This window comes from Cryptomeria japonica, chromosome 10, assembly GCF_030272615.1.
Source record: "Cryptomeria japonica chromosome 10, Sugi_1.0, whole genome shotgun sequence".
In the NCBI taxonomy this organism is placed as follows: Eukaryota; Viridiplantae; Streptophyta; class Pinopsida; order Cupressales; family Cupressaceae; genus Cryptomeria; species Cryptomeria japonica.
The window spans coordinates 675340552-675355477 of record NC_081414.1 but is presented as its reverse complement, the minus strand read 5'-3'; the positions used below and the strand labels follow the sequence as shown (position 1 = coordinate 675355477).

The 14926-nt window shown below is 33.2% G+C and overlaps 1 protein-coding gene and 1 non-coding gene across 2 annotated transcripts; one reads left to right on the top strand and one right to left on the bottom strand.

The window, feature by feature from the left end:
* Window positions 1-606: 606 nt before the first annotated feature.
* LOC131077186 (uncharacterized) lies at window positions 607-1429 on the top strand. The gene has a single exon (XM_058014625.2). It carries the CDS (start codon window positions 705-707, stop codon window positions 1344-1346), a length of 642 nt encoding a protein of 213 aa, XP_057870608.2. The 5' UTR covers window positions 607-704; the 3' UTR covers window positions 1347-1429.
* A 3900-nt stretch (window positions 1430-5329) lies between these two features.
* LOC131077209 (U11 spliceosomal RNA) lies at window positions 5330-5455 on the bottom strand. Its single transcript, XR_009113559.1, has one exon. It is a non-coding gene; the product is annotated as a U11 spliceosomal RNA (small nuclear RNA).
* Window positions 5456-14926: the final 9471 nt, after the last annotated feature.

Below are 14926 nucleotides of genomic sequence, written 5' to 3'. Positions count from 1 at the left end.
TTAAATTAGATTTTATACAACAAGTATTTTTGGATGGCTTTGACAAGTCTTGTAGTTCAAATGTATGTTTACTCCAATTGTTCTAATCTGCTATATAAAGATAGAGATACCAACATCTATGTATTCCAACTTGTTTCCATAAATAATAATATAAATAAATAAAAAATTATACAACAATTATTTTTAGATGACTTTGACATGACTTGTGATTCAGATGTATGCTTACTCAAATTGTTGTAGTCGATTATATAAAGACATATATTCCAACTTGTTTCCATAAGAAAAAAATTATACAACTAATAATGCTGACTTTGACTTTGAAAAAAAAAATCTGCAATATGTTTTTAAAACTAGAAATTACCGATTCAAACGCTTGACCCGGTCAAATTCGAATTTTCGCACATGCACACAACTATGGAAACCAGTCATTTACAGAAATGGTCGGAACATTGACCATAATACTCTTATTCTATAACTTGTTCCACATCCGCCGTCCACGGTTCGAATCTCTCTGGAGCCAACTTTGAATTGTCACTATTCACACTTATAAACCATTTATATATATCCTAACAAATCCAAACGTACTCAAATCATTTCACTCAACAAACCCAATTTGATCTTACAACAAACTTGTTCAACTCTTCATTTGTCTGTTTGTGATTTTGAATCTGTGTAACAAATTTTACATCAGTGTTTCATGATCTATGATCAAAATGAGAAACTCCCTGTGGCGAATTCGTCACAAGCCTGTGCGTAAAATCTCAGTAATTCATTCAGATGGGAGTGTAGGGGCACTAGAGGAGCGCGGGATTACTGCCTCTCAACTCATGCAGAGGTACCCACAGAGAATTGTAAGCCATGCCAATTCTTTCTACATTGGGCAAAAAGTCCCTGTTTTAGCTTCAGGGGAGAAATTGGAAGGTGGGCAGAGCTATTTTCTTCTTCCAGAGAAAATGCAGGGAAGCATTTTGTCAGCTGCCTGGTTGGCCTCATTAGCAGGAGGAAGCCCCAAAGCTGTCTCTCCCCTTCATAGCAGATGTTCTGTGATGTCTGTGGAGACCTTTGAGATAGAGAAGAGAGAAGATGGACGCTTACAGCTCAAGATCTTACCACAATTTATTCAGAAGCTTTTGGAAAAAGGAAAAATGAATACCCAATCTAAAGATGATTGTTTTAGTCATTCGGGCCTGTGTAGTACTCCTCAGTTGCAGAAGGATTATCAACAGATGGTAAAAGTCAGAGGGCAGACTTGGAAGCCCAGGTTGGAGACCATTGTAGAAAAACGAAATGGGTTCAAGTTGTTTGGCTTGAAAAGGAAATGTAGGACTAGACTTGACAAACAATGAAGCTATTGTTATTTCATCATCAATGTACAGATTATTTTACTGTGTTTTCTTAGTAATGGAATAGACATAGATTCTTGACTTCTCATTCTGTAACATTACTCGAAGATTTTTGCACTAACTGTTTATTATCTATTTTGGAATTATTATGTGATTCATCATGGTCTGATATCATAGATTCCATGGCATTAGAATAAGGCTCTTGGATAATGGGTCTCTAGTTTTTTAATAGACTAACTCATTGATTATTGAACAATTATATGTTAGAACTGTGATAATAGTTCCTTATACAGATTATAAAAAGCACATGATGCCTATTGAGCACTCTGATTAAATCAAATAAATGAAATTATAAGTCTTAATTCTTAAAATAAAGGGTCTTTTGAAAATTTATGACAATTTTTTCAAGAGGGATTCAAGTTCAAATGTTCATTTTTGTTTGAATTTTGTGAACGTTTTCAATATTTAAGATAAAATTTAAATAATTGGTCTATTGAAGTCAAAGCATTGATTGGTTCCCCATATAAATGTGAGTACATTGGCTCCAATGTACCAATTCATTACAAGAGGCAACTTTTAGAGTTTCTTTTAGACATCTGAGAAATGTAACTCTACATCAATGACCTTGACATTGAAAATATTGCTTATGTTCTTCATTTCCAAGTTGCTTCTCCTCCTTTCAAATATATGAGTATACTTATTTATCATACTTGTCTTGGGTAAAAATACTAAAATATTATATTAGATTCTATTCAACATCATCAATCACTATACACAAATATACCACTCTTTGGGTGGCTATATAATCCTTCTTAAAGTTGTTATTCAAGCTCTCTTTATTTATTATGACTCGTGTAGCTCTAAAAAGCATCCTTCATGATTAAGACTGTAAGATGAGAAAGATTTTTTGAAAAGAAAATTCAAAAAATATATATATATTTGGTAAAATCAGAATAATATAGCTCTTAATTTTAAATTAAATTGGAAATGGTGCATGGAGGATAGGCCTTATAGGAAAAATTATTAAGCTCAACTATTTGAATATGGAGAATCAACTTTCATCCGTAGGATGCCAACCCTTAGTAGAGATTTTCAAATATTCAAAATTATAAAATTTGGTAGTAGTCTAATTAAAGTTGGCCTTTTCTAGATTTTGGGGACTAGGGACCTAATTAATTTTTGGTATGACACATAAGACCAATATAACCCTCTTTGTGCGGAATTGCCTAATCTCGTTGAATTAAAAAAAAAAAATGCATTAAAGTTGACTAGATTTATGTTTCTGAATTTCAATATGTAGTTATGTAGGATGGTGTGAAGATTTGGAAGTGAAAACTTAAAGATCTTTGGCTAGGTCAACAATCCCTTCTTATTGATTGTTTAGCTTATATTTTAGCATCCTTGAAGGTCTCTTTAGATAGACAAATTTTCTTTGGATAGGGTTTGAAAGATTCTAGAATCTATGTTGTGTAAGATGATTATAAAACTCTCATGGAAGATAACTAAAAAGTTAAGAACTTTAAGCTTTGGAAAAGGATCTAGCATCCTAAATGTTGGCATAGGGTTAATTATTTCATGTGGCTTGCATCTAAATAGATAAACTTTTTCATCAACATGATCTTAAAAAAGTAGGGGTTGTCGATTCCAGTAGACATCTTTCGGCTTTCCCTTTTGCCAATTTTCTTTAGTGTTTATAGTGTGATTTGTTAGAAAAAAAATTGAGTCTATCCAAGACTCTCTTGTGAACCAATTGTGGCCTTCTTTGAAGCTATACTTAATATTTATTATGATATTGGTCATGGCATGATTTGTTGGAATATTTGGTGCAACGATTTTCAATATATTAGACTATATATTCCATAGGTTTGGGATAGCAAAATGGTCAATCTAAAAGAAATTTGTTTAGATTCATGATTATCAACTAAATTCTTGGTGGGATATCAAAATTTAATCAAAATTGGAATTCTTATTGCTTCTTCCTTTTTTTTCTCTTTTAATAACAACCTTCTAGATTATCAACTTACTCAATAGAGATGCCCTTATCCGACCTTGTCAAAGTTGAAATTGAATGGTGTTTTAAAAGACAATCATACAAAATAGTGATATTAAAGTGTTTGTCGCAATTATAATGACTACCTTAAGTTTTGGTTTGTAGATAGCCTTTGATCTTGATTCTTATAAACTAAACAAAAACATCAAAATTTATAACACATTAATAAATCAATTCTCCATTGAATTCTATCATTCAATTTTTCAAAATTATACTATTGTCATTTGAAATTGAATGGTTTTTAATGAACCTACCATATATCAAATATTATTGAATGCATGGCTCCAACAACTTGAAAAGAAATGAAGTCAAGATAGTAGCCAAAAATAATTTGTGAATGACCTCCATCAAAAAATTAATAAATAAACTATTGTATGCAACATTTATTTAAGGAAGAAAAATAAAATTCAACGACTGAAAATCAGTGGTGTCAGCTCTATATTGTCTTCATAATTTTTTCGCATTTTTTAACCAGAAATTCCCCATTCAAACGCTTGACCCGGTCAAATACGAATTGCAGCATGTGCACACAACTATGGAAACAAGACTTTTCTAAACGGTCGGTGCAGGGACCATATTTCAATTCGTTCCACTCACCGTCCACAGTTCGAATCTCTCTGTCAATAGTCACTCCCTAACAAATCCAAACAGAGTCAATCATTTCCCTCAACAAACCCAATTTGATGTTCAATTCTTCAGTTGACTGTGTGACTTTAAACAATTTTTACATCAGTATTTCATGATCTATAGAAAACTATTTTTCATTTGGTTGTGTGATTTTAAAAATAACAATTTTTACATCAGTATTTTATGATCTATAGAGAATTATTCTTTATTTGCCTGTGTGACTTTAAATTTAACAATTTGTACATCAGTATTTCATGATCTATAGAGAACTATTCTTCATTTGCCTGTGTGACTTTAAATTTAACAATTTGTACATCAGTATTTCATGATCTATAGAGAACTATTCTTCATTTGCCTGTGTGACTTTCAATTTAACAATTTTTACATCAGTATTTTATGATCTATAGAGAACTATTCTTCATTTGCCTGTGTGACTTTAAATTTAACAATTTGTACATCAGTATTTCATGATCTATAGAGAACTATTCTTCATTTGCCTCTGTGACTTTAAATTTAACAATTTGTACATCAGTATTTCATGATCTATAGAGAACTATTCTTCATTTGCCTGTGTGAATTTCAATTTAACAATTTTTACATCAGTATTTTATGATCTATAGAGAACTATTCTTCATTTGCCTGTGTGACTTTAAATTTAACAATTTGTACATCAGTATTTCATGATCTATAGAGAACTATTCTTCATTTGCCTGTGACTTTCAATTTAACAATTTTTACATTAATATTTTATGATCTATAGAGAACTATTCTTCATTTGCCTGTGTGACTTTAAGTTTAACAATTTTTACATCAGTATTTCATGATCTATAGAGAACTATTCTTCATTTGCCTCTGTGACTTTAAATTTAACAATTTTAACATCAGTATTTCATGATCTATAAAGAACTGCACATAAAAATTTCAGTACTTGCTGTACTGAGCTGTATTTATTTTCAGATTATAATCCCAAATCTATCACCAAAATAAAAATTTGAAATTAAAACAGAAATTTTATTAAAAATATATATTTTATACAATTAAATTCAGAGAAATCATATGTACTCTTCATTTGTCTCTGAGACTTTAAATTTAACAATTTTTACATCAGTATTTGTGACTTTAAATCACATCAAATTTCAATACTTATTGTACTGAGCTGTACTTATTTTCAGATTATAATCCTAAATCTATCACCAAAATAAAAAAATAAAAAATTGAAATTAAAACAGAAATATAATAAAAAAAATATTTTACACAATTAAATTCAGAGAAATCATATGTCCTAACCTGTGTTATTTAGATTTACTTATGGAGGGTCGGCCGAGCGGACCAACCCTTTAACAGTCCAGAAATTATGTCGGCCATATGTCTTGATAGCCATACAGCACCCGCCTCACTGGACGAGTGTGGCATAATTAGCCAACCGACCCTTTATAATTTAAACTAACCTTCCCCAACCCTTCTAATACAGTTCCCTCTACTTATAACATTTACCAAAGCCCATGTGGGACAATATTAATATGCATGATTCCCTTGTTTTAAAGACTGGAAGTACAGATCATGCATATTTTATCACGGCTCTGGAGCTTTGCCTTTTCTGATATGGCCTCTTCCTCTGCTGACATCTTCGATTGTCTAGGTTGACATGTTTTTCCAGAATAAAAGATTATTGAAGGAGAGTAGTCTAAATGAGTTATTTGAAGACGCGAGTGTTCATAAAATTGCAGGTTTCTTAATCAAGATCCACAATAAAAGAGTCAAAAATGAAAAGAAATTGAAAATTTAAAGATGACGCTCCTGATCCTATAAATTGATGGTCTTGTGAATGTCATTAAAACTAGTTCATTCATTCAACAAATGGTAAAAGTCAAACCATAGGCTTAAAAGGCGAGGCTAGAGACCATTATACAGAAACTCTATTTGTGCAAGTTTTTTGCCTTGAAAATAAAGGATTTAACAAACAATGAATCTATTCTTAATTAGACATCAATGTAGAGAGTATTTTAGGGGAGAGTATCAAATAATTGAGTGCATTCCAATAGTTGTTATAGCACTTGTTGATTCAATGCCTACTACTTTTAACAATATTGCACCAATAGTTGTGACTTTAAAGTTGTTAGTGTTGATGATGACTACCCATAATTGAATGAAATGTATTCATTAGATCTAAAACACAACAAATCATGTGATGGCGCATCAACACACCAATAAAACATGACTTGGTACACAAGTATCAGTCTCACTTTTTTCAAGGTCATTTTGGACACCTTGGCATAAAGCATGTTGATGTGGCATCATATTCGATGATGTGGCCCTATAACCTTAGTTAAAAGCAAGGCATTTGTCAAGTAAGCTACCGTAAAAAATTGGAAGTGATTGAAATATCCACATAAGATTTTGAGAAGCATGAAGTTAGGGTGCTTAACTAATGGGTCATCTCCCCTACTTGTTTTCTTATTTTGCAAAGGGTAAGGTATGTATGTCTAGTTTGTAGTACAATTAACTACATCTTCCATTGAATACGAGGTAGTCTCATATTACTATATATCATTTGTAGACCCAAAAATAGAGCACGTGATATCGCAAACTATAAAAGGACCCATTTCCATTTTCCATTTTCATTATAACTAGAATAGTCATAGATCCTAAACTTCCCAATTTGTAACATTAATTGAAAACTTATGCACAAATTATTTATTTTTCAAAATATTATGTAATTCCTTATCATCTTCATAGATTCCATAATATTAGATGATCTCAAGTCTTTGAATATCTATTTTCAATTATTGATTATTAATCAAATTATATGTTAGAACTTTGTATTGCAGCTCCTTATAAATTTTATATAGCACAAGATGCCCTTTGAAACCTCCTCTAGAGGAAATAATCAATTCATGCTAATTAATTATTGCTTACTAGATAAAATAAAGCTCTTAATTTCTTAAATAAGGGGTTTTTTAAATATTTGATGACAAATCTTTAAGAGTTATTCAAATGTAAGTGTTCATTTTTAATTAAATTTTGTGTACATTTCTTAATGTTTGGAGAAGAACGTAAACATTTGGTGTATTGGAGTCAACACACTAGTTTATAGTGGGAGAGAATCCCATACGTAAATAACAATTGGATTGGCTACAATGCACCAACTCTTTGTAGGATGCAATTTTGAGCATCTCCCTTAAGTAACATCTAAAATTATATAACTCTACTACAATGACATTGACATCTCCATTGTGAGTTAATTGCTTTGTTTAATGGAAATCTATGTTAAAGGATGCCTAAAGATTTATATTTAACCCTAATTCAGATGGGCCTTCTTGTTTCACTAAAAGAAGGGATCCTACAAAGAATGTTGAAAGAAAAAAATCACTTTTTGACTTGGACCTATAAGATGTCTTGTCAATTTAAACATTTCCCTAACAATTTAATGGTATAAAAATGGTGTTTATATTTTTTAACGTTAGGATTTTCAAGATATTTGTGTAGAAATTCCTTTAATATACTTAGATGTTGTTGTGACTTATCCTAACAATGTCAAATTTTGTTTGAGTCCTACTTTGTTTTTGTGTTTTGACTCTATTACACACATTACTAATAATCAATCTAAGAAATGTCTGATTGGATCCCCTATGTGTAACATTGTCTAGGGATGCTCAATCATTATGTTTGTTTGTTAAAAATCCCTCATTGAAACTAGTTGGGGAATGTTTTTCCAATGAATGTCTTCTAGAGGATAATTTAACTTTACAAGGGAAGTCATTCATGGTTCCATTTTTCCTCTAATCTCCCTATTTTCCATAAAGAATGAAATATATTAGATCTTAAATTCCATGATCTTGGGGGGCATAGTTTTTGTCTATGGTTAAATTTCATTGATGTGATATTGGTTGTGGAATGAACTAAATCCAAGTTTATGTGTGTACTTGTTTTGTGGGATACTTCTACCTTTTTCTAGGTCGCAAGACTTAAAGCAAACTTAGAACCAAGGGACTAAGTCCTAAGGTCCTATATCCCCATGAAGCCACATCCCTACACCTCTAAACTTCCTTTCCCCATCTTCTCTGACCCCCTCCCCTCATTCTCAAACCTTAGAATCCTAATATACTTTGCACCTTTTCATCCACGTCCTATGCCCCAAGCTCCTCCTCGTTCCTAGTACCCATACCCTAACCATCTATCTACATATTCCCTTTCAATCCTAGACCCTCTGAGTAATGTCTCACTTTCAAACTTTGTAGTTCATTCACTCCTTGATTCTCTTATCCTTTCAAATTATCACTCCCTAACTAACACGTCCCCAAGTCTATATTCCTTTTATGTTGATGGTTCTTGCTTTCTTGTTCCACTTGAAATACAAACCTCTCATGCATCTTGGCATCATGTCCATACATTTTATGAACCTCTGAACTTATTTCAGGGATGCACCAAAGCCTAAAACCCTCAACAAGTCATTTAACCTACTTCTAAGAATTGTCCATCATACCTTGAAGTTTACATTTGATTTCTTAAACCAATGGTTCGTCTTTTCCACCTAAAATCTATTATTTAAATTGAATATCATGCTTTCAAATGAAGATTTAATTGTGGGTATTATGGTTGATCATATCACCATTAATGTTGCTCAATGAAGTTCCTGCCACCAAGATCACCCCTAGAAAATTCTCCACCATTTGTTCTTTTAGTTCTATGGGATTGAACAAACTTGACATGTCATAGTTGCAAGTTTGTTTCCTTCCTTCAGTTCCTAAAAGCATACTAGGTGCTAAAATTGAAGAACTATAAATACCAATTCATGGGGCATTCAAACTGTTGGTCTTCATCTATTGTCATGTGACCATTGTATTGAGAGCTCTCTATATTTTTTGCATATATACACCATCCAAGAATTTCATTTAGGGATTCAAAAAGTGGTAGTTAATCAAAGAAAGTGTTTGTAACCAAGTGTCTCCTTGGCTAGTTGCTTAAAATTTTGGCTCACCATTTTTTGATGGAATTTTACCCAAAATCTAATAAGTGTCATAATGTTTTAAATTACTACAAATTGTTACTTAAAATGGTATTTATTTTGTTGCATAAAAAAAATGTTTGTAAATTTAAAGAAGGATTGTTAAGTAGATTTAATTATTGAATTTCAAACCTATATTATTATTTCTACTTATTTCTATGATTGAAGGTGACTTTATAACCCCCTATAAGGAAATAATCCTTAAAAAATTGAGACATTATATCCTTAAAATGAACAAAATCTTTAAGTTTTAGCTTAGGAGTAGATTATTAGTCTTCATATATCATGTGATTATTTATATATAGGGAAACATCTGAAGCAAACCTTGATAGTATTTATCTTAAGAGAATAATGTTTTGCATGCATTTATTAGCCTAACAAAATATCATTGCAATAGGTTAGTTTTGGTCTAGTGACAAGTTTTGAGATTAAAACTTGCATTTGGCTACTACTCAATTTATTTATCATATATATGTCTCGTTATAACAAAAAAACTTATTTACAATTACCTCTAGGAACACCTGCACAGGTCTAGCTAAAAGCCCAAAGTGAAGGGAAGTTTATGCATTCTCAACAGGCCTATTACCCCCTACTATTTGTTGATGAGTTGATTTATCCATATTTAAAAATGACATCTCCCTAGCCTTAAAGTGGATTGATCTCTCTAGAAGTGTAAGTAACAATTTTGGAACCCAATAGAATGGAGTAATTACCAAGGATAAAATGATCATAATTCATATTTTAAAATCTCTATAACACGTTAGTGATAAAAGATTGTTCATTACTTCCTAGAGGAGTAGAGACTCTTAACTAGGACCCAATATAGAACTACAAAGAAGACTAAGAAATTTCACAACTAAGAGGAGTCGTTCAAGAGATCCCTGTGAACTTGAAGATGAAGCAACATAATCAAGAAGGAAATGAGAAAAATGGAAGGTTTGAAATAAATGTGTGGCTATTGGACCTATTTCTTCAAATATTGAAATTGGTACTTTAGGTAGGGATGCTTTTACTTGAGTAAAAAGATCAATTCCCTTATGTGTTCAATGACTCGAAAGGGTAATGCATGATGGGATGGATAGTACGCATGAATTTGGTATGCCTATTAATGAAATACTATTGGATTTGAGAAATGGGAATGTTTTCTTTATTAGGAGTGTCCCAAATATAAATGTGTCTAATCCTTCACATGTAAAATTACATGGGTCAATATGCATCATAATACTCTCACTTCCTCTCATAAGCCCAACCATGAACAAGATCACTTATTCCATGATGTTGATATAACTATACAATCTAAGAATAATGTAGGGAAAGAGAAATAGATGACATATCTAATAGACCATCTCAAACATATACAATGAGATATTCAAACCTAAATAGAGTTTCAACAAACATAATTTGAATAAATACCTAGAAAATAAATCAAACTTAGCATGTTCAAAATATCTAAATTCAACAAATAAATTCACGATATGTCCCACATTGTTGAAATCAACATATTCCTAATAAACAATTTAATAACCAGATAAAAATGAAGCCTCCATTTTTAATTCATGCTTAAATATACCCTCTTGTTAGCAAAACTCTTGAAATTGAAAGATACAAATAGTTAGGTTTCTTTTGTATCCGTTGTTTTCCTAATTTAATTTTGAATGAGATAAAGGGTAATATGATGAAACTATTTGTGCAATCCTTAGAAGAAAGTGCAAAAGAATGGTTAAAATCTTCCCAAACAATAGTATCAACATATGGGAAGAACTATATCAACATATGTTTTTGCCAAGATGGCATTTAACAACTCTCCCGCCCATGCATTTTCAAACGCTCCCACTGGCCTTGCATCCACTACATTGGTTGCAGTTCTTGTTGCCCCTGCTCATTCTGCTCCTGCGTCTACTGTTGCATTGGATGTGGGTGGGTTAGGTGCAATTGATGCCCTTATGGGTGTCAATGCGGGTAATGCCTCTGCTACCGATGGTGATCATGTGGGTGCTAAGATCCCTCCTAGACCTCTTGCCTTTGCTGGTGGGTGAAGCTTTGCTCACAAGGCCAGATCTATTGCTCATCCTCCCATGGGGATTCGTCATTTCCCTTGTGCCAAGACCTCACCTATGGTGGTCTATGGCCAAGAGGTTGTGGAAAATGTTGATTTCTACCAACGTTGTGCACTGGTTTACAAATTTACTAGGTTTTGGCCTTCTCTCCCAAACCTCCATCGCTGGGTGAGTAATTCTTGGAAGCTTTTAGTTGCTCATTCCATTGAGCTTTTCCCTTGTGCTAAAGGCTTTTTCATTGCTTCCTTTGCTTCATCTCTTGATTGTGATGTTTTTGGGCAAGTTGTGGGCTTGGGGAGATCACTCTCTCTCTCTCTCAAACCCTGGACAACTTCCTTTAACCCCCTTACCGAACCACTTAATGTGTGTCTAGTATGGGTTCACCTTCCTAATTTTCCCCTTCATTTCTAGGAGCACTCTTGTTATGAGGCCATTGGTAACTCGTTTGACCATTTTTTGCAGGTTGATGATGCTACGTCTTCCATGGGTCATTCTACCTTTGCCCACATTTTGGTCGATATTGACTCTCTACGCCTCTACTTGGGGATGTGGTTCTTATGGTTGGGGATGGGCCACTGACTCAATTTTTGGATTATGAAGGCCTCCCCTTTCGCTATCGGAGATGCTTCTTAACAAGCCACTTAGCTTCGAATTGTTCTCACTCTCGTCACAGAGGTGCTGCTACTTGGTGGAAGGATTCTATTGCTAATCACTTGACAGTCAATGCTTCTGATTTGGACTCTGATGGCTCCTCTCAGGAGGAGGATGTCTCCCCTCAAGATAAGATTGTGCCTCTTGCTATTGTTGAAGCTTCTATTGACCCTCTCATTACTACTAATGTGGCCTCTTCTGTCCCGAAGGCTCCTACTTTTGTTGCTCTTGTTCGACAACAACATTCCGCTCCAAGTGATTATGCTCTTGATGTTGTTTTGCAACAGTCTATTGCTGCTGCGGAAAAAAAATCCATACCGCCCTCCATGTTTGATTCTTCATTTGATGCCCCGAATAATAGTATTGCCTGGACTATTGTTTGTTGCAGGTAGAAGGGGAAGTCCTCCTCTCCCCCCCAAACCCCTTTGTGTCAAGTTTTGGGTGTTTCTCCCCACTCTTGAGTTGGGCTTGGGTTGTTGTTGGTTTGGAAGGCTTCTAACAATGTTTGTTGTTATTGGCTTGCCTGACCTTGTTTTGTTTTAGTTTGTACCTTTGGTTGTATTCTTTCCTTTGCCGCCTATGGGCTATTGTATGAAGGGTCAGCACCCTTGTTTTTTGTTGCTTTTTTAATTAAAAACATATGGGAAGAACTCATGAGATTTTTCATATTGCAAAATGGGGACAGGACAAATCCTATTTTTTTGTCCATGAACTCACAACCATTAAGAAAGGTCTAAATGAAATAGTAGTTTAACTTAATAATAGGTTATTCATGACATTATGAAAGGTGCCACCAAATTTTAAACCTAATAAATCCATGTGTCTTGTTCTATATTGTGACATATTTGATGCTAAGATTAGATATTGCCTTAGGGACAAGAATTCACAAAGTGTCAAGGAATAATATGTTATTGCATTAATAGAAATATGAGGACATCTAGAATATATAATAGAAGAACAAGACATCTACACAATTAAATGAAGGTCAACATTTGCATAGAATACCTTCTAATTATGATTAATCTGAAATACCATAGTACCATGACAAGAACGTGGTTCCTAAGCAAAGGGATTTCAATCAATGAGATAACTCTAGATCCCTTACAAAGGGATAAAACACACTTTGAAGATAAATATTCATGGTATGGCAATTGTTACCTTCCATGTGATCCAATAAATTATGTAGTTTGTTTAGCTCATCACAAGGATGAGGAATTATCTTACTAGAATCAAAATGCAAATTATCATGATCAAGATAGTCTTACTAGAATCAAAATGCAAAACATCATGATCAATATATTGATTAACTAGATTCATTTGATATGGGTCCATGGATGAAGATGAATACCCCAATTAGCAGATGTAATGAAATGTTTCAATTTAATTATGGTAATAATCAAAAGCGATATGGATTACAAGCTCATGATTTTGAGCTTGTGCTTCAAAGGAAGCATCCCCTGCCATGGTACTTCGTCCCTATCCCTGAAACGTTTTAGGAGCTTGGTGACTCGGTTCAATTGTCTAAGATAGACCCTTATACTAGCAATGACTTAAACTCAAGCTCTAATTTTGATATAGACCTACCAATTGTGTTTGTTGATTAGGGAGAACCATATATTTTCTATTTTTTTGTCATTTTATGGTTGAAACTTGGAGCCTTTGGACATTTTATTATAATTATTGTATAATATGTATGCACGTTGACAATGAAAGCATTTGAATTTTGTTAATTTGTTTTTCAGTGCTCATGTGAAATATCAATTCAACTCTAATGTTATGTATTAAGCTTCTACGATGTCTACAATGAATGCTTTAACAATGTTATGATATAAATATTAGAAATTTTTCTATATTTTTAAAAAATTCTCTATTTTTTAATAGCCATCCCCTACCACCCTTAAAAAAATGGCGCAAAAGTATCCCCAATTGAAAAACCATGAGATCAAAATAAGAGAATAAATTGTCCAATGAGAACAAAAGAATCCTTATTGAAGTTGTAGTAATATATGCTTAAAATGGGTATTAGTTCAGGAACAGTCAAGTCCCTCCATGGGGTAATTCAAATATTGTAATTCTAAAATAAATTCAACCAAACATAAAAAGAAACAAGAATAAGGTGAAAAGTGAGGTTAATAGTACAAATCACATAGAGATCGGACAATAAAGAAGAAAAATTATCCAATGCAACAAATGTCTAAGTGGAAATAACTTCAAAGGGCATTCAAGGTGTAGCACCTCAAAGTAGAATAGATGCTTTAGGGGGGAAATATCAGATTGCTTAGAAACCAACAAAACCTATCTTGAAAGCATTGGGAAGTGGAGATGAACATAAGGAAATAAGAAGGGTAAGAGGTAAGGATTCTGCTCCTTGTAGTTTACTGATTCTTTGTATTCTTGAAGCTAGTGATATCAAATACAAACGCGGGATAGGCAGGTGCAGATTGATTTCTGGTTGATGGTAACAAGATTTCTAGCCATATCAAACATAACAGATCAGACTTGAACAAATTGGCAGGACAAAACTATGGATTTTAGGGGAGTTCAAACTGATTCCTGAAACTTCTAAACGGTTACTAAAGCCAAATGGTTGCCGTGTTGAGTTACTAGAGTTTGGTGGACACTACTGTCAAAAGGGGCAGGGATTTCAATAAATATGCAATCATCTATATATGCAGGAATAGCAAGAGCGCTGTAAGATTTCTTGGAACCAAGTATGATGAGAATTAAGGTTTAACTGAATTTTTTATAGACCAATGCAGGGCCGATTTAGGCCTGAGATTAAATTTTGCGCAGGAAATTTTTAAGTCTTTTGGCTAGAATCCAACAGAATTTTTTGATGCAAATTTCTTTTTAGTAGAAACCCGGCCATGATTAATGCAAATGGTGATTCCACAGTGAAACTCCTAGTTAGTTTGGTTTTTTAAAAAGAGTCTTTAACTCTTACCTGAGAAAAGAAGATCCCAGAAACTTGGTAGACAGCAAAGATGACAAAAGCCGAGAACATGAAGATGAAACAGCTTCGAAAAATGTCCTTAGAATTTCAATGCACATATCTGAATTACTTGAAGAACCAAACAATAATTAAAAAATATAGAAATGTGTAGAAAAATCAGTTATCTGCCTGCAAAGATCTTGGTTCTAGAAGAAAAATAGTTAATCGTCCCTGCTTGTGGGTTACTTTCTTGAGCAGATA

Coding starts and splice junctions, on each gene's coding strand:
- LOC131077186 (XM_058014625.2), top strand. CDS start 705: ATGATCAAAATGAGAAACTCCCTGTGGCGAATTCGTCACAAGCCTGTG.